Source organism: Podarcis vaucheri (genome assembly GCF_965113315.1).
Source record: "Podarcis vaucheri genome assembly, chromosome: 3".
NCBI classification, from domain to species: Eukaryota; Metazoa; Chordata; class Lepidosauria; order Squamata; family Lacertidae; genus Podarcis; species Podarcis vaucheri.
The window spans coordinates 42,557,243-42,584,599 of record NC_138761.1 but is presented as its reverse complement, the minus strand read 5'-3'; the positions used below and the strand labels follow the sequence as shown (position 1 = coordinate 42,584,599).

General features: G+C 40.8%; 1 protein-coding gene across 3 annotated transcripts in view; it reads right to left on the bottom strand.

Moving 5' to 3' along the window:
* The window catches only part of STRN (striatin), a 56,694-nt gene that overhangs the window by 11,047 nt on the left and 18,290 nt on the right, over nucleotides 1–27,357 (bottom strand). Inside the window, exons 6-15 of one of the 3 annotated variants that reach the window (XM_082215019.1) lie at nucleotides 23,178–23,313; nucleotides 20,173–20,308; nucleotides 16,331–16,441; nucleotides 12,437–12,523; nucleotides 11,767–11,910; nucleotides 7,509–7,645; nucleotides 5,397–5,572; nucleotides 3,000–3,047; nucleotides 1,586–1,707; nucleotides 985–1,152 (exon numbers count right to left, since the gene is read on the bottom strand). In XM_082215019.1, coding sequence (XP_082071145.1) covers nucleotides 985–1,152; nucleotides 1,586–1,707; nucleotides 3,000–3,047; nucleotides 5,397–5,572; nucleotides 7,509–7,645; nucleotides 11,767–11,910; nucleotides 12,437–12,523; nucleotides 16,331–16,441; nucleotides 20,173–20,308; nucleotides 23,178–23,313 — 1,265 coding nt within the window. The remainder of the gene's footprint in view (nucleotides 1–984; nucleotides 1,153–1,585; nucleotides 1,708–2,999; nucleotides 3,048–5,396; nucleotides 5,573–7,508; nucleotides 7,646–11,766; nucleotides 11,911–12,436; nucleotides 12,524–16,330; nucleotides 16,442–20,172; nucleotides 20,309–23,177; nucleotides 23,314–27,357) is intronic. The other 2 variants (XM_082215020.1, XM_082215021.1) reach the window with 2 other exon arrangements.

Below are 27,357 nucleotides of genomic sequence, written 5' to 3'. Positions count from 1 at the left end.
TGGAAACTTTTCACCCACTGGGAGGAGCATGGGGAACATTCACGCAACACATCGCAGCCGACATGCTAACGTGTTTGACACACAGTTTGGAAAGCTTGGGTCTAGGCTATAGCAGCTCTGCTGCAAGGCCCATGTCATCTAGCAGAATCTCTCATGGAATCTGGTAAACTATGCACCACACATCATAGGGCGGTGACCTGAATGGAAACAGGCATTTTCCATTGGCAGGAGAGAAAAACAGAGAGAGGAGATGCCTGCCTCCCAGAATGCTATGCTCTTGTCACTGAATGAGATCATACCCAACGAGTGAATGGATTCTGACCAACGCAAATCAGGCATTTTCTCATATTGCCCCTGACTATGGAATGCCTTTCATTCTTCCATATGCAAAGCAGTTGCCAACTGTTTCAGACATCTTGTGAAGCCTTGTTTTTTTGTCCAGGCTTTCCCTGAAGCCAAAATATTTCTTAAACATGAACCTAGAATCTATGATGAAGAAGTGTTCAGTGCTGTCCAGTGTGCGTGCTACAATAATAGTTGTATATTTTTTCCATTTTTAAACTTCTAATGTATTGCCTCGGGAGGAAAACAGCAAGATTCAAATATAGTGGTTTGCTATGTAACTTACTATTGCGTTATTGCTTAAAAAATGAATCTCTCATTATAATGCCCCAAATATAGCAATCAACATGTTCTATTAACAGTGGCTACTTTATAAAAAAAAAAAACATTTGTGAGATTCTGCAACACACACATCCTTCAAAACAAATGCAACCGGCAAGTGGGGTTTTGATTCTCATCTCACGCTTTCCCAGCAAGAGTCAATGTAGTGATGCTGGGAATCCACTAAAACCCAATGGCATACTAAAATCAACCTACCTGTATTGCACAATTATGTCAGAGTGTGGTTATAAACAGAAGCATGGATAATTAAAAGCGAAGTTCCTTTTGATAGTGTTACAATCCAGGAGATTTATTAAATACCTTGATTATCATTAAATATGTTCAGAGCTGGAGAGATCTCCAAAGCTTTCCATAAACGGATAGTGCCATCTGCTGAACAGGAGAGCAAGCGCTGGTGTGCTCCACTGTAAACCAAGCCCCACACTGCATCCGTGTGGCCTACAAATGCACCTCTTAAGACTGAAGGATCTGTGGGATGAAAAAATGCACAATACAAAAGGAAATGGGATTTCTTTATAAATAGTATGTGCTGTAAAGATGCTCTAATGGCAGTTTACAAACCCTCTAGTCCTTCCTTAACAGCAGAATTCCTGACAACACTGACTGCTGACTCAGTCTACCTACAAAGCAACAATACATCATGACCTTCTTCCATATCTTTTTTCCTATTACTGGGATCCTAAGCCAAGATTGCTTCCAAATTACAGAACTATCCCGTGTGATCTCTTTTCAGGCATTTCTCTTTCACCCGGTTCAAGCTGCATTTTGTTCCTGAATAGAACCGTTTTCCCTTTTTCATAGTCAGTTGCACTGCTTTCAATAAGCTGTTGTGCATTTTTAACGTGCTCCCTCCCGTGCCCCCCGCTAAAAGAGAAACCTGTAAAAAAGGGGGGACACTTACCATAGGAATCATAAGGGTCAATATTTGGGTTTGTAGTATTCCAGCCCTGAATGCGGCCATCAGTTCCCCCACTATAACACTGCTCACCAGTATTACTCATTACCACACAAAGCACAGGACTGCTGCAAGAGGAAGCAATACTGATTTAGTGGAGTTTTATTTCAAATATTTTCATTTCTATACTGCTTTATATTTTTAAGGGGAAAAAATCTCAAAGTGGTTTACAACACATTAAAACACCAATAAAACAATCCACAATAAAACATTACTGAAGAAAATGAATGTGGCGTATACCTTCAGAGCAACATAATTGACAGGAAACATTTTTTCCTTCTGCCTCCTGGCATGCATTCCTCCTCTACATGATCCCCTCAACAAGGTATTTACGGAACTGCCATAACGGGGCCAATGAGGTCATAAGCTACAGGGCTCTGGCAGCAGATCACACCCCCATCAGCAGCCCATGGCACTATCTGCCACTGCTGCCATCCACCTGCAGAGCACCACTTTCACTCTTGCTGCTGTGGTAAGTAAAACAGCATTTGCTTCTGCAGGGAAATAGCCAGCAGCACTTAGATAGGTTGCCTCCCGAGTGCTGGTCTTCATCTCGCTCTGAGCAAAGCATTGTGGGTGAGGTGGCCTCAGAGAGTGCAGCTCTGCTGCAACAGCAGGAAATACTGTTTAACATTAAGAATTTAAGCAGTATGTGCCAACACTGCAACAAAGCACCGGGGGTAGTGAAGCTGCCCTCCAGGGCCACGTCACACACAATGCCTTGCGCTGCGAAGAACTCTTCGAGGAGATGGCCTTGGAAGTGCTGGTGGTGCTCATGCTGATCGTTCAGGAGGGGAAAAGTGGCAGCAGCCCACCTCGGGGGGGGGGGCACTGTCGTGGGATGGCTCTGGCCATAACCTCGCTTTTTAGTCTATTTTCAACCACTTTTAAATTGTCCCTTCCCTATCCCTGCTGCACACTTATCAACCTCTTTGGCCATTCCTCTCCAATTCACATGCTGAAGACAGTTAAGTCCCTCTTGGTAAGTAAGTGTTGTATCTGTGCTCTGCGTGGTACATAACAGGACACTAGCACCACACAAGCGAAAGGCGAAAGGAGAAAAAAGCAAAAAAAAAAGGGAAGGCTAATGCAATCTGCCTCACCAGAGGCTGAACTGCAGTTCAGATTGCACCGTCACCTTGCCAGGCTGCAGCTTTTACCAGCCCCACCCCTTTTGGAAGGAAGAATTCACTAGCATACTAGAGGAGTGGTGAGCTGAGCTTGAGCCACAAGAAGAAGAAACCACATGACCATTTGACAGACTGAGTCAACACACTGTTTATCCCATAAAAGGAGAACTCTGTCAAGTGCTGCAGCTATATTCTCTGATAACGAAAGAAGTTTCTGAATGTTGACTTACTTGTGTGCCCTGAAAGTGTAGATAGGTTCAACATCAAGAGAGGCACTCCTAAACAAAATTAAAAAGCAGAATCACAGGTTCAGAAAATATTTGTTAAGGCATGAAAAGGTTAGCTTCCCGGTTGGCCTAAACCAGGCATAGGCAAACTCAGCCCTCCAGATGTTTTGGGACTACAATTCCCATAATCCCTTACTACTGGTCCTGTGAGCTAGGGATGATAGGAGTTGTAGTCCCCAAAACATCTGGAGGGCTGAGTTTGCCTATGCCTGGCCTAAACTCACAGGAAGCCTTTGAATACTTTTATCTCCACATTCACACTAAGTGTCCCTGACTCCTCCTCTTTGCCCCTCCCCACTTTTTATAAGCCACAGGCAGGCAGTTCTTGTTCTTGTAAAAATCATAATCAAACAAACAAAGAATCAAAAAGGACTGTGAAAGAATCAGCAACAGCTGATTTCAGTGGCCAACCACCAATAGCTTATATACTGTGTAAGGAAAAAAACAAAAAATGTGGCTCTTGCAAAGCTATTTTATGTGTGTATATACAGTATGTATTTATGTATATCCCACTTTTCATCATGTAGGTCTTGAAGAGGCTTACAAAACAACAAAATATACAATATTCAAAATTTTAAACATAAATTAAAACCTCTAAAACTTTAAAACTCAATAATTTTCTTTTCCCCCCCCCAAAGTAAAACATCTGAGAAACATTCAAGCAAAGGCCTCCTCAGATAAAACAGTTTTGACCAAGAGTCCCGAGATTTAGTAGGGGCAGAGATGGTGTTTGTCGAACTTCCTGTGGGAAGGGCTCCCTCCGATGATCCCAGTAATTAACTTGGGGTTAAGTTATGCTGGGCCTAGGTTATTCAGGGTTTTGTACACTAGCAGAAGAACCCTGAACTTGGCTCAATAGTACACAGGAAGCCAGTGCAGGTCTTTTAACACCAGTGTCATGTGTTGGAGGTAGTCTGCCCCCTTCACTGGTCTACCCGCAGCATTCTAATGAATATTCACAGAAGCAAGCAATTCTTGTTGCGGCAACAGCTACCTCTCCCCCCCCCCTGTAAATACCAACTGATCCTTCCTAAGATTCTTGAGCTATAGGAGAATAGTGAAGACTATGAATAAGTTCCCTTTTCTTATAATGGCAACAGGTTGTTACTTAAATAGGACCTTTATTTGCTTTTATATAATTTGATATGATACACAATCACATATATACATATACACGCGCCATTTATGGATGGGTGTCCATCAATATGCAGATGATACCCAGCTCTACCTCTCTTTCAAATCAGAACCAGTGAAGGCGGTGAAAGTCCTGGATGGATGGCGGCTAATGGATTGAAGTTGAATCCTGACAAGACAGAAGTAGTTTTTGGGGGACAGGGGGCGGGCTGGTGTGGAGGACTCCCTGGTCCTGAATGGGGTAACTGTGCCCCTGAAGGACCAGGTGCGCAGCCTGGGAGTCATTTTGGACTCACAGCTGTCCATGGAGGCACAGGTCAATTCTGTATCCAGGGCAGCTGTCTACCAACTCCACCTGGTACGTAGGCTGAGACCCTACCTGCCCGCGGACTGTCTCGCCAGAGTGGTGCATGCTCTGGTTATCTCCCGCTTGGACTACTGCAATGCGCTCTACGTGGGGCTACCTTTGAAGGAGACTCGGAAACTACAAATAATCCAGAATGCGGCAGCTAGACTGGTGACTGGGGGCAGCCGCCGAGACCACATAACACCGGTCTTGAAAGACCTACATTGGCTCCCAGTACGTTTCCGAGCACAATTCAAAGTTCTGGTGTTGACCTTTAAAGCCCTAAACAGCCTCGGTCCAGTATACCTGAAGGAGCGTCTCCACCCCCATCGTTCTGCCCAGACGCTGAGGTCCAGCGCCGAGGGCCTTCTGGCGGTTCCCTCATTACGAGAAGCGAAGCTACAGGGAACCAGGCAGAGGGCCTTCTCAGTGGTGGCGCCCGCCCTGTGGAACGCCCTCCCATCAGATGTCAAAGCGATAAACAACTACCTGACATTCAGAAGACATCTTAAGGCAGCCCTGTTCAGGAAAGTTTTTAATGTGTGATATTTTAGTGTTTTTTGGTTTCTATGGAAGCCGCCCAGAGTGGCTGGGGAAACCCAACCAGATGGGCGGGGTACAAATAAATTATTATCATTATTATTTATAAGACTTATAAATGTTTATAACGTTTAAATCTAACTGGCATGCATTCTGGAAGAGAAACAATATTCCTTAACCCAATAAGTGAGTCAGCAGGTAATATTTATCCTTGAGAGGATTAATCAGGCCTAAACTAGTCATTATGTTGCTACCATGTTTCTACAATGATTAGTCTAAAAAATTAATCTCCACATATCTTTTAACAATCAGATTCTTACTTTTTTGCTGGAGATGTTTTCTGTAAATTCCACATTTTCAATGTATGGTCTTCGGATGCAGTAATTAACACAGGTTCAACTGGATGGAAAGCAAGACCTCTTATTCCATCAAAATGACTCCTTAAGGTGAATTTGGGGTTCCAGGTCTTCCTCAGTGCATCTTTATTGTTTGCTATCTGTGGTAATAAAAACAAAAGCTTCAGTTTAGCCAATGTGAGGCGGGGAACTATCAAAACAGATGGTATTTCATTTTCCTGCTATCAAATGCTGAGTTTGGACTATGTGGAAGAAAAAGTAACAAGAAAAAATAGAGATGCAACTGTTTTTTCCTATTAAAGTTAACCCTCCAGTCATTAAAGTCAACAACAACAAAAAAACGTCAAGAGCAGCATGACCTGTATTTCCTCATTCTAACAGTGTTGCCTGCAAAACAGCATGAGATGGAACCTTGAGGGGACAAGCATTCTCTTTTAAGAAATACACAGCATGCCTTATGAATAGTTGGCAGCTGTATCAATAAACTTCAAGCTCTGCCCGTCATTTTCCTCTTCCCCTCTTCTCATCAATTTCTCTTTGCTCCCCTTTCCCATAAAAGCCTGTGTATATTCTTGGATGTCCGCATACTTTCTGCCCTCCTCCCTACTATTTCATCCACACAAAGAGGTGGCTTCTTTAAATATCTGCAAAAAGAGCTTCCTTCCAATTCCTTCTTTAAAACATGCTTCACCATTTATTTCATGTCTATTCCACTTTTTCATCCCAAGTAGCTTGCAAAATGGAAAGATACAATCCAAAATCACTACATTAAAATACCAGATGAAAACTGTAATAAAAGCACAGCATGGATCAGCAAAATACAATGCAATCATTAATCAATAATGAACAGCTGGCAAAATAAGTCTGAACACTGCTCCTGAAAAAGCCCTGTCTCAAGGCAACACCAATGCTTGTGAGATAGAAAGGAAGGCCTCGGCTGATGACTCCAACAAGTTGATAAATTCATATGGAAAGTAACCCATTCAGTGCCTCTGAAAAGCTTTTGGAAGTGTATGCAATAAATGGTCAGCAATAAATCATTCATCATGCACTGGAAATCACTGGCCATGCACTGGAAAGAGCAGCCACTTCCAATTTTAAAATAACTACTGCCACATCAGAGCATTGTCCTGTAAAAGAACATCCTCTACTTAAGGCAGCTTTAAGTAGTTCAGGGATCAGCACAGCATAGACATCATTTGTAGGACTGTAAACAGATTATACTTATGAGAATCGATTGCTAAAGAGATAAATGGCAGAGCGCCCTTGTGAATGCAAGCTTTCATATTCTTGCATGTTTGCATGGTTGCATGTTTTATTAATCTTACATGTTAAATTATGATTTTTCCAAACTACGCATTGTACAGGAACACAACATTCCAGAAGTCTGGTCACCAAAGGAACCATACTATTAGGTCTGGCACCTAGGATAGAGAAAGAACATTCTCCCTCCCACTGCAAAGCGAAGGAACACAGCTGCACTCAAAGGGTTGAGCTGCAGAGGTCAGAATTGCCTATAGATGGCACTGCAGCCACTCCAGCCATGTTGATTTGCATGTCTTTGCAAACAGGTAGCAGATGCCCTATTGTTGCCACAGTGCTGCTCAACCATTTCACCAATGGAAGGGTTTCGGAAGAAAATCAGGAAAAAAGGTGGGGAGGAAGAGGGAACGAAAAAGCAGAGGAGGAAGCAGAGATCACAGAAGCGACAGAGGGAGTGGAGAAGGCTGTAGCAGCCAGTGAGCCAGACGTTTGGGCTTATTGTGACTTTCAGAGCATCATGCAGCACTCCTACCTTGAGGAAATGTCCTTGTAACAATCCTATAAGGTAGATCAAAAGGACCGTAACTCAGTGGTAAAGCACCTGCTTTCCATAGAGAAGGTCCAAGCCCCAGGATTTCCATATAGGGCTAGGAAAGACTCTGGTCCAAAACCCTGGAGAGCCTCTCCCAGTCAGTGTAGACAGGACTGGGCTAGATGGAACAATGACTCATTATAAGGCAGCTTCTTCCTATTTTCCTATCACAATTTTTACCTGTTGAAAAACAGAGGCAACAGTGACAAACTAGCACTTACATCGTACGTCAGAGAATCTGCCTCGTTGGCTACTGTTAGGCCTGCTAGTTCCCCAAGACCCAGCTCGTTTTCAAGGGCCTCATCTGCTCCCATAATGAAAGACTTTCCGGATGAAGGAGGGAATGTTAAAGCTTCCACTGAAAGAGAAGAAATGAAAGTTAAGTACTCCATACAATCAGAAGCTTGGCATAAGCAGTTCAATTGAAATTCAGTAGAGTAAGCTCTTTACAAAACAAAGTGAAATTAACATGCGCAAATCAGCACCAGCAGAATCCAATTTTTGCCAGAAATAAAGTTCTTAAATACACATACCTCGGAAGCTGATTTCTTCAGAATTGTTCAAAACGATTAAGCACTAAAAAAGGAAATACTGTTTGGCTGATGGCACTAATATTTGTGCAAGAGACTTCCGATGTCAAGGAGATGACATTTAGGAAACATCTGAAGGCAGCCCTGTATGGTGAAGCTTTTTAAGGTGTAATGTTTTATTATGTTTTTATATGTGCTGGAAGTTGCCCAGAGTTGCTGGGGCAACCCAGTCAGATGGGCGGGGTACAAATAAATTAATTATTATTATTATTATTATTATTATTATTATTATTATTATTATACTATGCAATCCACTCCTACAAAACGCAGGGGTGGCCACTCTAATTCTGACGACTTGAAAAGATTAGACAAATTCATAGCGGAAAAGGCGATCAATGACTACTAGCCACGGAGGCTAAGTTCCACCGTGCCCTCTGAATACCAGTTGCATCGCAGGTGGGATGAGTGCTGTGCTCAGGTTCTGCTTGTAAGCATCCTTTGGAGCATCTGGTTGGCCACTGTGGGACCAGAGTCTGGATTAGATGGGCCTGATCCAAGTTCACCCTGATGCTTTCAGGTAGTCCCATTGATTCCAAAGGGAGAATGAAATATTCAGCCCAAAATTCAATGGGGCCGAAAAGGGGGTGGGTCACATTCATATTTTCCTAAAAAATAAAAATATTGCATTCTAAATGCTAGGAAAATGCAACAAAGTAAAAACAGTACATGGCAGTGGCTGGGGGGAGGGGAGATCACCTGTAAAAGGTAAAGGTACCCCTGCCCGTACGGGCCAGTCTTGACAGACTCTAGGGTTGTGCGCTCATCTCACTTAAGAGGCCGGGGGCCAGCGCTGTCCGGAGACACTTCCGGGTCACATGGCCAGCGTGACAAGCTGCATCTGGCAAGCCAGCACAGCACATGGAAACGCTGTTTACCTTCCCGCTAGAAAGCTGTCCCTATTTATCTACTTGCACCCGGGGGTGCTTTCGAACTGCTAGGTTAGCAAGCGCTGGGACCGAGCAACGGGAGCGCACCCCGCCGCGGGGATTCAAACCGCCGACCTTACGATCAGCAAGTCCTAGGCACTGAGGTTTTACCCACAGCACCACCTGCGTCCCTTAGATCACCTGTAAAAGCCCTAAATCTTGCCGTAAGTTTGCCAAAACATTGAACACCCATTCAAAAATCGAAGGTAGCCTTCATCCCAATTGTGTGAAGGTCAAAGCAATGCTGAGACTGAAAGCTCAGGACACCCAACTGAGCAATTGTAGAAAAACTACCACCTAGGCCTTTCCAGCAGTGAACCCAACGTGGGATGGGGGAAAAATGTTCCAAGCAAAAGGAGATTTCCCCCCACTTCTCAAAGTGTTGCTAAGTAACATTTTGTCTTTCAAAGCATATATTTTAAGCATGTGGGCTGTTGATCCTTCAGTGTTCTGCTGCCCTTGTTCCATGGAGTGTGCTACATCCACTTCTTAAAATGCAGTCAGCAGAAGCTGTTTTAATCAGACTAGTAGCCATTACATGACGAATACATATTTTCTATTTATAAATATGCCCAGACAGCAATTTTAAACAGAGGAAGTTGGATCCAGTTCACGACTAGAGGTGGCTTTGCAATTGGCAACTGGGAGATTTCAGGGCCGGTATCTGGCAGCGTTCAAGTTGGAGGCATTATTACCTCTGAGGCAGAATCAGCTGCAACTTCTGCAACTGCAGCCTCTCAAAAAGTGTCATCCACAATAACTGAAATGGAAAGCACCCATGGGGACGTGCCGGTCTACACAAATGGTACCTTCATTTGCATGCTGGAATGCTCATCGAGTGTAAACTGCCCCTTAAACTTAGCAAGGTTAAGTTTAACACAAAATCAAAAGGGCTTTCTTGGAAGACATGCTAAAGAAAACCAATTATTTAGCTAGTTGACAGTGGAATGGTGATGTTTTTATATATGTTTTCAGGTTTTATATGTTTTCGGGTTTTCAGGACTTGCTTAATTTTCCCCTCCAATATCTATCAACTAGAGACTGGTGCAAAAGATAAGCACCTGGAATTAAAGTCTTCTGAATCCAAACATTTATTCTGAGCACCAAAACTTATGTAAGCTCACAGTCCTTCCACACAAAAATCTATTCCTGGCTGCTTGCTTCTCTTCACCCACCCACATGCCTTACTTCCTTTCTTCTAATATACTCCTTGCCTCCAATTTTCTTCATTCTAGCAGCATAATTTAAGGCGGTCATTTTGTTGCCATTGTGGAAGACAGGAGTGCCTGGCGTGCTCTGGTCCATGGGGTCACGAAGTGTCAGACACAACTAAACAACAACACTAGTCAGAATCCTTGTCACTCTGCTTCAAATCATCCAGAGCTTCCAGTAGATCCAGATCTACCATTAATCCACTCCTGCTTTATGTATTGGTAAGGTGCATTAAGAGTTGGTTCTGTAATTTGCCATGCGCTTGAAAAATACTAGCAAAGTTAAAATTTTCAGGACATAGTAGTCTTGCGATCTTCCCACGGCACTTTACTCATAAGAATTACCATGCACAACAGCAGATTTGCAAAACTTAAAGGAAGGAAGTTTGCTAGTATGTATACAAAGAAAGGATGGAGCATTTAATCAACTCTTAGTTGGAGTAACTGATTAAGAACATTTAATCAGCTAAAAAGATGCCCCCAAATATTTGGACAACAGATTGGGGGAGATTTCTTTTTAAAGAGAAATGTATAGCATATGTATTTGTAATACAAATAATTATAAAAACCACAGGTAGGAAGCTCCATCTTGTGATTTCCCCTTTGTTTTCACATAGGAAGGAACCTGCACAGAATTTTGTTTAATCGGTTGCCATCAATTTGATTTTAACTAATTTTTATAATGAAATATTTTTAGAATGTGTTATTATTTGATTGTTTATTTGATTGTTGTTAGCCACCCTGAGCCCGGCTCAGCTGGGGAGGGCGGGATATAAATAAAATTTATTATTATTATTATTATTATTATTATTATTATTATTATTATTATTACCGTATTTTTCGCCCTATAGGACGCACTTTTTCCCCGCCAAAAAATGAAGGGGAAATGTGTGTGCGTCCTATGGGGCGAATGCAGGCTTTCGCACCGACCCCTCTCGCTCTCCAGGCTTCAGGAAGCTATCCGCAAAGCTTGGGGCGGAAGCTGCAGCCTGCAGCTTCGGGCAGATGTCCGCAAGTCTTGCGCGCCCGGCGGGAGGTCCCGATGGGCTCGCAAGGCTTGGGGCAGCAGCCTGCAGTCCGAAGCACGGGACGCGCTGCGGAGCATGCCCCGTGCTTCGGGCAGATGTCCGCAAGCCTTGCGCGGCCGGCGGGAGGTCCTGCCGGGCTCGCAAGGCTTGCGGGCGGCAGCCTGTTCTGGGGGCTGGCGTCGGGGGAAGCTCGGGCTTCCCCCGCCCCAGCCCCAAGCCTGGGGCGGGGGAATAAGATTTTTTTCCTTTATCCCCCCCCCAATCCAGGTGCGTCCTATAGGGCGAAGAATACGGTACTTCTTGTAAGGTTATCATGCATCATCTAAAAAACATCTTCGCTTCAGAACACATATACAAAGCTGACAGAATAATAGGCAAAAGCTAGTTCAGATTCCTTTAATTCAGGAGTAGGGACCCTTTTTGGCCAAAAATGTCAGATTGTTATTTCCCCCAGCCATCAGACCTGTAGGGCCTGAATGTCACAATGATGTCAGGTGACTGCAGAGGCCTTCAGAAGCACCTTCCAAAGCCCTATTTTGCAAGCACTACTTGATCAACCCATCAAAGGTGCCTGCAAAACACCCTTTCAATTTAGGGCCCCAAGGGGTGTAGTTTGGCCAAAATAGAGAGGTCTGGCAGTCCTGATTAGGCCTCGTTTTCTCAAGCAATAGCTCTAATGCACCCCTTACACACAAACACACACACACACAGCAGCAGCCCTCACCTTCATCTGTTCTATTGATTTCTTGTTCAATAAGCCGTGAAGTACTGGATCTGGTGAGAGACATGGCTGACTGTTGTAATCCAGGCAGATCATCAACATCTCTCAAGTTAGCAAGCATATCTTGTAGTTTTGACCTGTTGGGCCCTGGCCAAAAACAACAAAATGTGGGGGGGGGGAGTTTTGCAAACATTAATAAAAGTAGTGTTACTATTAACTAACAAGTTGCACCAACAATAATGACAATGAGTGCTATTTATAGCAAAAGAAAAAGATGAACGTGAGTCAAATAATGATTCCTACTTCCACCAGTAACTAAATTTATGGCATGAAATGAAGTGCTTTAAGAAGGAAGTGATGAAAACTGAGGTTTTGCACACACACTTCTGTTCACTGCATGGACTTGCTTGAGAAATGTAAAATGCATCCAAGTGACAGCAAATAAAACAAAAAATAATTTTATTTTTCCAAAGACTGTAACACTTGTGAGTTGAATTTTTTGCACAAGTTTTCAAACTTTCACAAAATTGTGCAGGGCTGTGACTGTGCCACAATCTAAACAATGACAATTACTTTAAAAAATTGAAAAACAAAAACAATCAAGCAAGAGTCGCTGGTTTTGTTCTCCCTGAAACTACATGTGGTGAAAACCCATGCCCTTCTCAAAACTTACCTGCATTTTGCTCCATCATTTTCCCACATCCCTGTTTTGACTGTTTTATATAGGACTGAGGCTGAAACATATCTTCGGTAGTTTTTCCTGTTGTAAGTTTAATTAAGAATGGGAAAATATCTTACCCACAGTCCATAACCGTTTTTCCTAATCTACTAAATAATATAACTATTTCTAGTCACCTTAAAGTGTATTCTAAGACAGGTCTGAACTTAGCACACTTCACAAGGACTTTTTACAACAGCCTAGCAAAATCACAGCACTTTCCTCAAATTATTCGGTCCAAATCCTGCCATAATAATAACAACGATTTGTAACGACTGATATTTGTTGCAGACAAACAATTCAGGATTTTGCAAGACTATAACAGAAGTGCTTGTCTGCAAATATACAAAATTCTATAGGTGTGCACATTCATTAAAGTTATATATGCTTTACAGCTGAACATTCATGCCCCTAGATTTCCACTTTTAACCTTTCTGTCACCAAATATAACTGATTTATCACAGTTACAAACTATTCTAGATTATGCATAACTGATGCATCTTCCAAGAGTGTTGGCCCTGAGCAGATGCTTAATTTCTGTAATGGCAAAACGCTTCTTGATTTCATTTAATTAAGATTCATAACCAGTTATTTTTCATATCGGGAAAAGCTGGGAGAGGGGGAAGCAAATTCCATTCTTTCATCCATCACTCTTGTTTAAACATTTAGTTCTTTAGTTCAGAAAGAATAGTGGAATGGTTTTAAAACCCAATTTCATTATACACATAATAATTTCCAGTCAAAACAAATGCCTCATCTCAAATTTAAAAATCTATTTCTTTTCTGCCAGGTATGCCACTCTATTGAGCAGCAACTTCATGCAGTCCTCTGTGTTTTAATTTTATCTCATCCTGATCAATAGTCTGCTACTCACCAAATGAAACACATTCCACCAATCATGACCTGCTTGGCATTTGGCAGCCCCCACCTCAGTTCTTTTAGTTTTAGGTAGGGAGCAAAAAAATAGTTTTAAAGTGAGAGCCTCTGGCAGGCTACACTAGGGACTAACCTACACTGGTAGGTTATAACGTTAAAAATATGTTATAAAAATGTGACACCAGGGGGCGCTGCAGAGCTGCGAGTCGCCAGCAATGGAAAAATGGATTGAGTGATATATAACATTATTTTTAATTAATGGTTTTACAGATCAATGTAGCTCCAGCCTATGTTGCTAGTGGGCTGGATTCAGCATGACGAGTTGCAGAGGCCCATGCTCTAATGCAAAGTGACATAAACTCCTGTGGCCTATGCTACCTATGATATTCAGACCACTTATCTATCCATGTTCTATGCATGAGTCTCAACATTTAACAAGCTTGTAGTGAGACCCAAATTCTGATATTTTTTGGGTGGCGAGGAATGAATGGAAAAGGGAAAAGCAATTTGCCAAACCTCACAATGAGGAATCTAGTAAAGAACTTGAATTACTAGATCTTGTAGCAATGACTAAGGCAAGAGCATGTCCCCTCATACTATGGGCCAGCACCGATGAACAGGAGAATGAATACTCCTGAAGTAGGCCTTAGGATCAATGGATAGGACTTCATTCGGCCAGCGTAAAGCCTGTCCCAGTCCCCTTAGCTGAACTGGGTGGGCTGGCAGAAGCCTTAGGGTTTTAAAACAAAACAGAATGTGGCAGGCTGCCAGGAGATCTGGACATTGTCCCAGAAAAGTGGCTAACCCTTAAATGATGTTTTGGAGGAATACACAATGTACAGCACTTTGAAAGAATGGTTTGCAAGGTGACAGGGACAAGTTACTTGTGTTATTGCTGCTGAAGCATTTCTCCATAACCAAAAAACTTAATAAATAGGATTATCCACTTCCTTCTTTTCAATACTCAGATGTAGAATACAGGGAATCAATGAAGTGGTTATGCTTCAGTAAAGCACTCTCAAAAAATTCAAGGAGGGAGACCTGTATCTCCGCCTTTCCCTACAACATCTAGGGAAAATACAGGTAACTTGCCAGGTATCATATTTTAGAGTTTACCATATTAAACACAGCAGAAGGAATAGCTTATGTAAGGAGGACTTTCTCTCAGGTTTGTAAATGCATGATGAATGAGTATTGCAATTTGAGCAACAAAATAGAGGAATATATTCATCCAGATTTCAGACTCTATTGTGCCTTTTGCCATTAGGCCCACAAGTAATCACCAAATATATTCTGACGCTACCAAAATTTGGTACTGTGATCCAATCATAATATTTTTTAGCTGAAAAATTATCTGTTCTATGATCTTAACAGTGCTAACACTACAAGGCTGCACAGACCAAAAGCCTCTGCAACATGCTGAAAGCTAGCATTTAGCAAAGTCCTCCCCAAGAATAATGGGGAAAGCTAATACTGTAATTTTTAAATCAATTTTGCAAAGACTAACATTAAAAATTAAGCATCTTACATTTTTTTTGTTAATCTTGATTTCTGTGTGCATTTGTTCCATATAATTGCTACCCAAATTTTCAGAATACAACTGCTGTGTATGACATATAAACCTAGGATTTTCATATTAAACATCTGAAAGGGTTGCATTGCACATTTTGAGCACACAGCTTCTACGTAATGGATTTATATTGTAAGAGATGTAACACAGAAAGGAAGTATGACACACAGGGCTAGAAATTAAACTTCAAATACCGATCCAATTGTTTGCCTGGTATAAAAATAGCACTCAACCGAATTAGGCGAAGTTTGATGAGGACTTACTGATATTATTAAAAGCCTGGTAAGATTCCACCTCCCCCCATTTCGAGCCCTGCATTCAAATTATGAGGATAGCATGACTTGCATGTAGCAAACATTACATAGAAACAAGGGTAGAAATTAATTTGCTTTTATCTTTCGCTTCTAGTTAAGGGTATGTCCAGACCAAAGATTCAGTTATCTGCTTGTCTCATGAGCTGCTCTTTACAGGTTTGCAGTACATACATCTCCTCTTCTTCTCCCAGAACTATATTATTTCTTTTTTAAAAAAAACAGCAACTGCTAAATATATGCACCGTACACCCTCCTATATACACCCTAACTTGTCAGATGTGCTGAGGGGGTGCATGAGGTATTTCCACTGGATGGCAAAGTTTATAACTTCATACAAAGCTGTTTGCTATGTTTGGAAGGAGTTGTCTCAGGGCTGCCAAAGGGAAATAAACAGTTGAACGTATCAAGTGATGGGATCAGGTTAGTCCAAAGGCCTGTGCATGGCAAGTAACTTCTTGCATGCTATCAGAACATTTTTCACTCTCCCTCAGTTTCAAAAGCGTTTTGCCAGGTAGCATTGGGGAACGCTCTTCAATAAAAGCAAATGCAAACCCAAATCCTTGGGTACGTGAAAATAGCTGAATGGTTCTCCTGATCCAATTTGCATTGCCCACTGTAAATGACAGGCTGCACGCACAGACTAAACTAACTTCAAAAATTAGATGGAATGATTAGCAATCATTTACTGAAGCATTAAGTTCTGCACAAAGATTCCCAGAAATACAAACCAAGAGAGATCACACAATCAACAACAGCCTCTATGGTCTCTAAGTCAAGCAAAAATTGGCTGGTTTGGACAAACCTTAACAAGAAGTGTTTTATGGTAGCCAAAAATTAAACATTAATATTTTAAAAGCATTCCTCCCCACCCCGATACTTTATCCAACTGGATAAAAGCAATGACCCCAACACCTTTGGATTTAAAGTATCATTAATTTCCACCCCTGGTAACTGTGAACAGGAAAGCAGTCAGGAGCAGCAAAGTAAAAGAGTAAGTAGTTTGAGGAAAACATTGAAAGAAAGATAGTATTGGTGAAGTGAAAAGAGGCAGGAATTTATGAATTTTAAGGTGCAATGTTTTCCACTTACTCTTCACCCCCTTTTTCCCCTTGCGCTCCTTTTTGTATTGTTCCTTCAGTTTGGTTATTACTCCCTGGTCCACATTCCAGGCTTCAGGCATGAGACACTGGTCTTCCTTTTCTAGACAAAGTAAAACAAATGAAACATCCTCTTTATGTCATTTATTTATTTGATACTGAAGAAGGCAGCAGCTGCTGATCTATAAGTAATTTATTTATTTTGCACTGAAGGCGGCAGAAGTTGCTGATCTATACATTTGGTTTTTTTTAAAGGCAACAATAAACAGTGCTGCAGTTGAAGGGCAAGTGGTATGTGCTTCTTTTCACATGTTCACCTTGTTCATATGGTGAGGAAGGGGGAGTGTTGTTTAGCAGAGGAACAGGAGAAGAGCCCTGAACCCTTCCCCACTCAGTGCCATGCTTTCCCTAAGTGTTGTTCCAGCTCCTTTTCTCTGTTCTCAGCTCACTGCTGTTATCAGAGTCAGAAATAGGATAAAAGCTGCTGGAGCAACTGATTGCAGACAGATAAAGCATAAGTGGGGAAAGAGTTCAGCACTCCCCTCGCTGCACAGCTTGTACTATCAAAAGTAAGATCGACCCACCCCTCTCCGCTTTATAAATGGACTGAGCCAAAATAATGCTGACTCCACCACAGCTCAATTGAGCCTAAGTGCCATTCTATTTCACTTGTTCAGAAGTCTTCAAAAATGTAATTGGGGGTTGGTGTTAACAATAGCCAGTTTCTGATCCCAACCCTTTATTCATTCTGAGTGAAAATACTTCATTTTTAATGTAATTGGTAATTACTTCAAACATTTCCCCTTTCAGTCTTCACTGTCTATGTTACTTGAGTCTTTGAATACCCACTTACTTTTGACTGGGTTTCTCTTATGTTGCGCAACATAGATAAAAATAAATTACTAAAATTCTTTAGTAAGAAAACGGGCACACCACTGCATTAGATAGTAACAGAAACAGTAAATCTAGGCATTATGCTTCAATGTGGGTGTGTCTCCTTGCAATAATGGTGTTCAAGAGCTGTAAGAAGAACCTGGTCTCATTCATACAGTTCAAATTATGACATTTTACACCAGCTATAGCAGAAGGCACACAACCCAGAGGTCCTGTGGTTCCACAAACCACACTTTACACCAAGGCTGAATCTTAGGCTGCATCAAAATGACAAGCACCCCCAACTAGTGTAACATGAGAAAGCAAGTGGAATGAAGGTACTTTAAGCCCAGGGGTATCATCTAATAAGAGGTTCATTTAATAACTGATTTGGAGACTGCCACATTACTGATCCTGCAAGTCAATTCAGAGTAGCAAAGTCTACCACAGGACTTGGCACATTTTCATATGCCATGCTGGTGTCGCATAAGCCAAGTGAGCATGCTTAACACTTGCAAAGGATTCCATCTGAAAGCACACTTAAATGTACGTTCTGTAATGACATGTAACACAGCGTTTTGGGAACTGTTTTCCAAGCGCAGGCTGAACTTCAGAAGAATTTTGCAACTTGCCATCTGCTTATACAAGAGTGTCTGTATTACAATGAAGCCAACACGGAGCATTGTAACATCATCATCACCATCATCATTATTAAAATTTCTATACCGCCCTTCACCCAAGGATCACAGAGCAGTTTATAATATAAAAACACAAAAATGCATAACATAGTAACAAAAACTAATACACCCCCCAATTATTATTATTCTTTACTCTCATCACCAAGAAGCCAATAAAAAAGGTACAAATTGTTTGTGTTTCACGTCCCTGGTGCCAACCACCTGACTGTGTTCATGTCAGGTGCACAACACTGCTGCTACCTCTGCAGATCTTATGAAATGGCATTCCACCTGTTGTTACCTTTTTGGGAGGGTCACAAGGAGAAGGGAGTTGCTATAATTACACATAACCCCAGATATTGTGTAGAAATGGCATTCTGACTTGTCCTAACGTGTTTTTACCTCTGCTTATACATCACCTGTGAGAACACATTTAAAAATTCATTCAAGCGGCTTTTTGAAAAGTAACCCATTCCAGTGTTTTGTTTTGTTTTGTTTTGTTTTTAAAGTCTGTTTGTCACATGAGGCAAATCTTGCTCTAATAAACTATATAGATTACTCAGATTTTTTCCCCTTCCATTTCTGAATACTGATGCACAACAGTATCCCGCTCTCAGATTTCACGTTCATAGCATATGCATACTTACCTAGGATTAAGCCCCACAGAATTTGGTGGGACTTCCTCCAGGTAAAGCATGCATGTGATTGGGCTGCCAGAGTCAGTGGAGCATAAGGTATGATGGATTCAACCTATGCCATTTGAACAGGTGTGGGAGGGAGAAAGAAAAACAAAACATAGCCAGATGTGGAGAGGATGGAGCAGAGGAAGATCAGCAAATGGAGGTTACAAAATCCAAAGGCTGGGAAACTAAGCAAAAAGTGATCGTCAGGAAGCAAGTAGCTAATGAAGTAGGAATAGATGCAGAGTTTACAACAAGAATGCCGGATAAGAAGGACTAACCAATCATGATTGCAACAGAAACTGGCTAAGAGTGAAGTAACTGGAGTATCAGCCAGGAGGAGAGCTCCCAAGTAAAGGGACATCTCTCTCACTCACTCACACACACACACAGCCCAGAGGAACAGTAAATATGGATAGGTATGAGTTTATAAAGGATTACAAGAATATCTGCAGGAAATGGGTTAGTATGATGGACCCTTCAGAAACAGATTGCAAAGGCAAAGGCATCATTTCAATCCCGTTTCGAATTATTTGTATTTGGCCACTCTGGAAGAAGTGAAATGCCATCAAGGAAGTGCCAAGTAAAAATAATGTATATAACAACTGACATGTAAGGAGATAGGAGACAGATATTCTGCATTTTAGACACCTGCTGAAAACTTCTCTGTTTACTCTGGTCTTCCCCAGTTGTATTTTGAGTTTGCAGAGATACAATCTACAAAAGAAGCTAAATTACGCTTCATAGTTTTTATTTGATTGATCTTATATTATTTATTCTTATGTCCTCTTGTTCACCACTCACAGATATTCTATATTAAGCATTTTATACATTCTTAAATATCAATCTTGGTCTGGTAGGCAAAGGGAGTGCGGAGAATGAAAGTGAACCCAGCATGCAAAACAGGCTTCAGAAGGAATGGGAAGCCCTGACACTGCATGTCAGACTCCCATCTGGCCATTTTGCCCTGAAACAGGCTCACATTGTCTGCTATTTCATTCTGTTTTTTTACTCTACCATTTCACTAACTGAAGTCATGAAGCTAATGCCAAAGCAGACTCTGTGGGGCTTATTCTGGCCCAAGGGCTTTAACGCCGAGAAGTATCAAGTGGTGGAGTTGGTCTATGTCTTGGTCGTGCTCTTATGTAATGAGATTGAACCAAGTGTTTTTTCCTTCTTGGCCAACCAATGAAACACATAAAGTCATGACAGGCACATGACCTACAGCGTTCTCCTACTGGGTTACCTCTACAGCCAGTTTCCATAGCATTGCATGGCTAAGACACTGTATCTGCCATGTTCCTAAGGAGTTAGAAGGTTTTGTAAGATGTTTTAGTGGCATCCCAAAAGAATAGCCAATTTCCTTACAGAATAGAGTTTTAAAAGTTACATCTTACAACTAATTCAAACTATTCATAGAAAATAATAACTTCAATAAAATAGTTTATTCTATCTAGATAAAATACAAAGGTGGGGAGGATCTGGCAGGGCTTGTGTCACCCCAGAGCTACAGCAGCATATCCTCAACAATATTACAACGGCTACATTTTTTTGCATTTAACCAAGTTCCTGCATTTCTGAAGAATTCCTTTTTACTTCCTTACCCCAGTCTGTGCCGTCTCCTGAACTTCTTGACTCTCCATCTCCTTCATCGGATGTAGCCAAGAAATCAAACTCCTTCAAGGCCTCTTCAGTATCTCGGTCTTCACTGCTATCTGATAGCACCCTTTTCCTCACAATCTATGAAGGACAGAAAATGAAATGAAACATTTCTGTCTGTATTATTTCTACATATCCCTGAACTCGGGGGGCGGGGGACAGAAGAGAAGGATATATACATCACTGTTCATTTTAAATCTAACTTAAATACTAATGTACTATATAATCTTTAGAACACTAGGGAATTTAATCTAATTTAATCAAAGCCGTGTGTAAATTGTAGAGGAGGAGGCCAAGCTAGGCTTCTTTTAATTGGACAGGAGGTAGCAATACAGTACTAGAATACCATTTATCAGGCCGACTTGCAAAAATGTGCCATGATTAAATCTTTGCATTTGATGGTTCCAGTAGTAGATAGGTAGCCGTGTTGGTCTGCCATAGTCAAAATAAAAAAAATTCCTTCCAGTAGCACCTTAAAGACCAACTAAGTTAGTTCTTGGTATGAGCTTTCGTGTGCATGCACACTTCTTCAGATACACTGAAACAGAAGTTGCCAGATCCTTCTATATAGTGAGAAGGTGGGGAGGGGTGTTACTCAGAAGGGTGGTGGGAATGGGAGATAGGCAGATAGCTGGGAGAGCCTGTTGACGACTCTTAACGACTGTAATAGGTCTTACAGGAAAAGGCAAGGGGTGAGGAGGTGAGAAATGGTTTAGTCATGTATAGTGAGATAAGAATCCAATGTCTTTGTTAAGCCCAGGTTTTTCCATGGTTTTAAGTTTGGTAATGAGTTGTAATTCAGCAGCTTCTCTTTCCAGTCTGTTTCTGAAATTCCTTTGTAGTAAAACAGCTACTTTGAGATCTTGTATAGAATGTCCTGGGAGATTGAAGTGTTCTCCTACTGGTTTCTCTGTTTTGTGATTCTTGATGTCAGATTTATGTCCGTTTATTCTTTGGCGTAAGGTTTGGCCTGTTTGTCCAATATAGAGAGCTGAAGGACACTGTTGGCATTTGATGGCATACACAATGTTAGACGATGAGCAATTAAATAGTCCCGAGATGGTATGTGTGATGTTGTTGGGGCCAGTAATGGTGTTGTCCGGGTGTATGTGGCAGCAAAGTTGGCATCTGGGTTTATTGCAGGCTCTGGTGCCAGTGTCTGTGTTAAGTCTGGTTGTAGTATTATTGTGGGTTAGGAGTTGTTTAAGATTGGGTGGCTGTCTGTAGGCAATGAAAGGTCTTCCTCCCAGAGCTTGAGAAAGAGAACTGTCATTGTCCAGGAGAGGTTGTAGATCTCTGATGATGCGTTGTACTGTTTTAACTTGGGAGCTGTATGTGATGACTAGAGGTGTTCTGTTATTTTCTTTTTTGGGTCTGTCTTGCAGCAAGTTCTCTCTGGGTATCAGTCTGGCTCTGTTGATCTGTTGTCTAACTTCATCTGCTGGGTATTTTAGTTCTGAGAAGGTTTGCTGTAGATCTCTTAGGTGAGAGTCTCTGTCTGTAGAATTGGAACAGATGCGGCTGTAACGTAGTGCCTGGCTATATACAATGGACTGTTTGGTATGTTTGGGATGGTAGCTAGAGGCATGTAGATATGTTTGTCGGTCAGTTGGTTTGCGGTATAAGGTGGTGTCTATGCGCCCATCCTGTATTTTTATAGTAGTGTCCAAAAAATGTATTTCTTGCATAGATTGATTCATTGTAAGGTTGATTGTGGGGTGAAAATCATTAAATTTAAACAGTCCATTGTATATAGCCAGGCACTACGTTACAGCCGCATCTGTTCCAATTCTACAGACAGAGACTCTCACCTAAGAGATCTACAGCAAACCTTCTCAGAACTAAAATACCCAGCAGATGAAGTTAGACAACAGATCAACAGAGCCAGACTGATACCCAGAGAGAACTTGCTGCAAGACAGACCCAAAAAAGAAAATAACAGAACACCTCTAGTCATCACATACAGCTCCCAAGTTAAAACAGTACAACGCATCATCAGAGATCTACAACCTCTCCTGGACAATGACAGTTCTCTTTCTCAAGCTCTGGGAGGAAGACCTTTCATTGCCTACAGACAGCCACCCAATCTTAAACAACTCCTAACCCACAATAATACTACAACCAGACTTAACACAGACACTGGCACCAGAGCCTGCAATAAACCCAGATGCCAACTTTGCTGCCACATACACCCGGACAACACCATTACTGGCCCCAACAACATCACACATACCATCTCGGGACTATTTAATTGCTCATCGTCTAACATTGTGTATGCCATCAAATGCCAACAGTGTCCTTCAGCTCTCTATATTGGACAAACAGGCCAAACCTTACGCCAAAGAATAAACGGACATAAATCTGACATCAAGAATCACAAAACAGAGAAACCAGTAGGAGAACACTTCAATCTCCCAGGACATTCTATACAAGATCTCAAAGTAGCTGTTTTACTACAAAGGAATTTCAGAAACAGACTGGAAAGAGAAGCTGCTGAATTACAACTCATTACCAAACTTAAAACCATGGAAAAACCTGGGCTTAACAAAGACATTGGATTCTTATCTCACTATACATGACTAAACCATTTCTCACCTCCTCACCCCTTGCCTTTTCCTGTAAGACCTATTACAGTCGTTAAGAGTCGTCAACAGGCTCTCCCAGCTATCTGCCTATCTCCCATTCCCACCACCCTTCTGAGTAACACCCCTCCCCACCTTCTCACTATATAGAAGGATCTGGCAACTTCTGTTTCAGTGTATCTGAAGAAGTGTGCATGCACACGAAAGCTCATACCAAGAACTAACTTAGTTGGTCTTTAAGGTGCTACTGGAAGGAATTTTTTTTATCTTTGCATTTGCTCACACATGATTGGAATATATGCCATATCATGATTTTTAAGATCCCATCACTGAAAGTCTTGTTCTATGATTAAGAGTTCTCAGCCCACCGTTGAAGTGTCCATGATTGTTCTCTCTCTTCCATCAATATCATCATCTTCGTCCTCATCACTAAATTCTGCTGCAGCATTTTCAAGGAATTTAAATGTCTCTAGCAGCGAAGCAGAGTCTGTCAAATCTGGTTTCCTAGATAAAAATTAAAATAGCAGCAAAGGGTTATTTTGTCTGTTTTTCTCTCTTCATTATGTTTAACAAAGCCAAACACATAAAAAATATAGGGAAAATGATATAATTCTCCAATGGATCTGCAATTTCTTTTTAATATATAAATGTTCTTATTTATTTTCATAATAAAACCAAACATTTACAATATAAAATTTGGCATCCATGTCATTATACACAGCATTGGTTTGAAAGAGTTTTATCATTAGTCCAAGTGATCTCTGTGTGTGTGCTACTGGAACTTCAGTTTCACATTCGTAAATGTATATTGTGGTGCACGACAAAAACTAGAACGAGTCTCATGGCACCATCAGGACTAAAAAAATGACAGTACACACTCTTTTATAGACTACAGCCCACTCCATTCAATGCACAAAGCATAACTCTCGGTTTGAAGGTATACACACACAAGAAAAGGGAAAAACTGTAAATGTTTTGAGCTAAATATAAATATAAAATGTATATTCTGATAATTCAATTAGAACTTAAATGTATGCAAAATATGCAGTGATACTTCACCACAGCAGCAATTGGTTGATTACTAAATACTAAAGACTAAAGACTTTAACAGCTATTTCTATGAAAAATGACAGTGAAGGGGCCTTTTATTACATTCTGGGCTGGATCCAGAGATTGCATGAGCAGAGTCCCCTGGTGCCCCTAAAAATGTGCTCAGGAATTTAGAATCCCCTCTTCCTCTTTCTGTGAATAGCAGCCTCCACTGGATTGCCAGCTCTTCCATTTGCAGAAGGCTACCTCTTGATCCAAACTCTTTAAATTTATTTACCACACTTCGTTTAACATGGACTCCACTTGAGCAAACACTTTGAAAAGTGAAAATTTGAAATTATCCACTTTTAGAAGAAAACACACACACAGCACCACAAGCAGCACTACTTTTGAAAATGAGCATATATGAATCCACATTTCAACAGACTAGCCAACCACTACTAATCAGCAATATCACAATTCTCACATTGATACCTGAAATTGTCTTCTTTTTTCTTGAGATTAGAAAGCAATGTCTTCACTGATATAGATAGATGCTTAAACCTCCAGTTTCTAGATTACTACTTGGGACAGTGGTGGGGGAGTGTTTTGGGTTGTTTTTTTAAAAAAAGAAGCAACTTGCTGGGTTTCAAGATTCCCAACACACGGTGAGGGGGACCTTCTTGGACAAGAATAAAATAAATGAAGCCGCAACTGCAGCTCCCCAAACACCTAGATTTACTGATACTTCCTTCAGGTTTTCCTAAAGAAACTAATTGCAGTTTTCTTCATTCACTTAGTAACTATTAAATACATTTTCTCTTATCCAGATGGTTGTATTGTTTCTTTTCCTGAAACTATGAAGAAAGTTGAGAATAAAACACTGCTGGGATCCAAAGTTTGTTATTTTGTTCTTAAATGTGCACAGTTTCCAGCTACAAGTCTCTCTTATTTAACCCGTCACTTGATTCCAATTACTAGTTAAACACTAAAATGAGAGAGGATTCATTATTATTTCTACACTGCATTTTCATTTAAAATATAGCTTCAAGCATACTAGGAGGCTGTGTGGGTAACCAAGGCAGTGCAGACAAGCAATTTTTCATTATGCAACAAAAGGCAGTAAAACAAGGAAAACGGGCCAGGTCATAATTAATGCCATGTCAGTCAGGGTATAGAAAAATGTAATGGAAAGTTAGCAAGGCTACAATTTTTAAAATCTGAAATTTCAAGGGGAAAAAAACCCATGCATGTTTGTCAATATATTAATAGGGCCAATAGTGCAATCCTATGCTCAAAAGTGCATAAGATTGCAGCCTAAGTGTCTCAAAAGTTCTGGAAACATACATTCAGATTTAACTGTAAGCCACCCAGAGAACTTTGCTATTGTGTGTCCTATAAATGTCATAAAACACATTGCCTTCTGTGGCTAACTAGCACCATATTGTAGAAACATTACAATATAACCTTTTACAGAGATATATGAATATTTCTGCATGTGGTGGCAGAAAATAATTACAATAGCTGCCTGCTCCTAAGTCATGTCTGCTTGGAATCTACGAATTGGATATAATATTTAAATGGGATTTATGCACATGCAACCCTACACACATAATTTTAGGGGTAAGGCTAATGCCAATGAGACCCACATACATTTGAAGTTGAGTTTAGGTAAAGATATCTATGTGAACATGAGGCAGTCCAGGGAAGTGATAGGTGCACACAAAGTGATCCTGTTCTCCACTTTATGCAGACTTTACACACTGGCAGGTATGCATAAATGGTGGACATGAAGCAACAGTAATCATACTAACACTGTTAAAGCGAAAATCTTGCTAAAGAAATGATATTCACTGTCCCATACAAGTCTCAAGTGATGAACACATTCTGAATTCTTTTATACACACTGCCCAACAAATTATGCAAATATCACATTGATTAATGCAAAATTCTTTTAAAAATGCAGTTAAAGTTTACTGCCCAGATAAACAGAAATATCACAATGTGCAGAATCATAATATTGAAAATCAAATAACATCACACAGTAAAATCCAAGAAGTATCATAAAGTTTATCTTTTAAAAGTAATAATCATATGACATATACACTTATTCTTCTATTACATACTTATGAGTTACACAGAAAAGGGCTTGTTACATCTTTTCTATACACCTTCCTTAGGTCTTATCTCAATTTTTTAAAAAAGGATTTCAATTCTATAGTTTCTTTGTCTGATGAAGACTTGAGGTGGAGAGTAGAGACAGCACAACAGCAGAATCCCTAAAACATCAGAAAGGGCGCAAATGTGGAAGAGACTCGGATTCAGCTAAAACTTTTATTATTTGTGCTTTAAATCAATTTATAAGCCTAAGTGCTGATCAATATTCCCAATAATGCTATGAACAAGAGCACCCCTTCTGGCATTTGGCAAATCAACTTTGTGATGTCACACAGTCAAATCTAATTGTCACATGATGTCATCACTAAGACCATTCCATGTGAGATCTTAGTGATGACATCTTCACTTTGAATTGGCTTTCTGATGCTGCAATGCAGCTAAATCTGATTGGCTAAGTGATGTCATCACATTTACAACATGATTCTTGACTGGCTTTTGGTCAGTCCCAGGAACATCAAGTGGCAGTAATAAGGGAAAAAAACACCAAAATAGCAATATAGAACCCTAATGTTCTGCTCAAAGAAAGTGGCTTTCCCACTTCCTCCTGCCTTGTGACCTCAGAGCACACTTCATATTGTACAAGAATCTGCAGCTACTGGCCAGGGTGGGCGAGATCAGCAGAAACCTATGTCACTCCTTGGGCAACTGGAAGTGTTTTCAGCTCATGCAAGTTGTTTTGTTTTAGCTGAACCACAGGCAGCAAATAACAGAAGGAAGTGTGGAACCAGGCCTTCAGAGTGGTGGCACCCTTTGAAACTGCCTCCCGTTACACAACAGAGAGGCACCATCTCTATCATCTTTTGGAACCTATTGAAGACCTTCCTTTTTCAAGGTTTTAATCCCAGTCTGTCTCAGATTTGAAATTGTTTTTATATACAGAATTTGTCTTTAATTAGTTTCATTGTTGAAGTTCTCATTGTGAAGTGTTCTGACATATTTTATGGGAAGTGATTCATAAACAGAATCAATTAGATAAATGAAAATAATATATGCAAAGCGCTAGTCCTTGGGCATGTTAGTATGAACTGGAAAATACCTGGCACAACCCTAATCTTAAAATGTAAGCTTAAAATAAAATCAATCTCTGCTTTCTAGAACAGAGAACTTTAAAACCAACATTACTATTACTGCAAGATCCTCTAGCAAGTTCCGATATTTGTGTACATTCAGCTTTACCATGAACCTCTTGGAAGGAATTCCAAGTTGGAATTGAGTCAACTAATAACTTTTATCAATTATAAAACTCAATTTGCAAGACAGTTGAAAGGTGCATTTTCATGAAAAAAGAAGTAAAGCATTTATTGCTTGAAAAACACCTTAAACATATTACCCGATAAGATT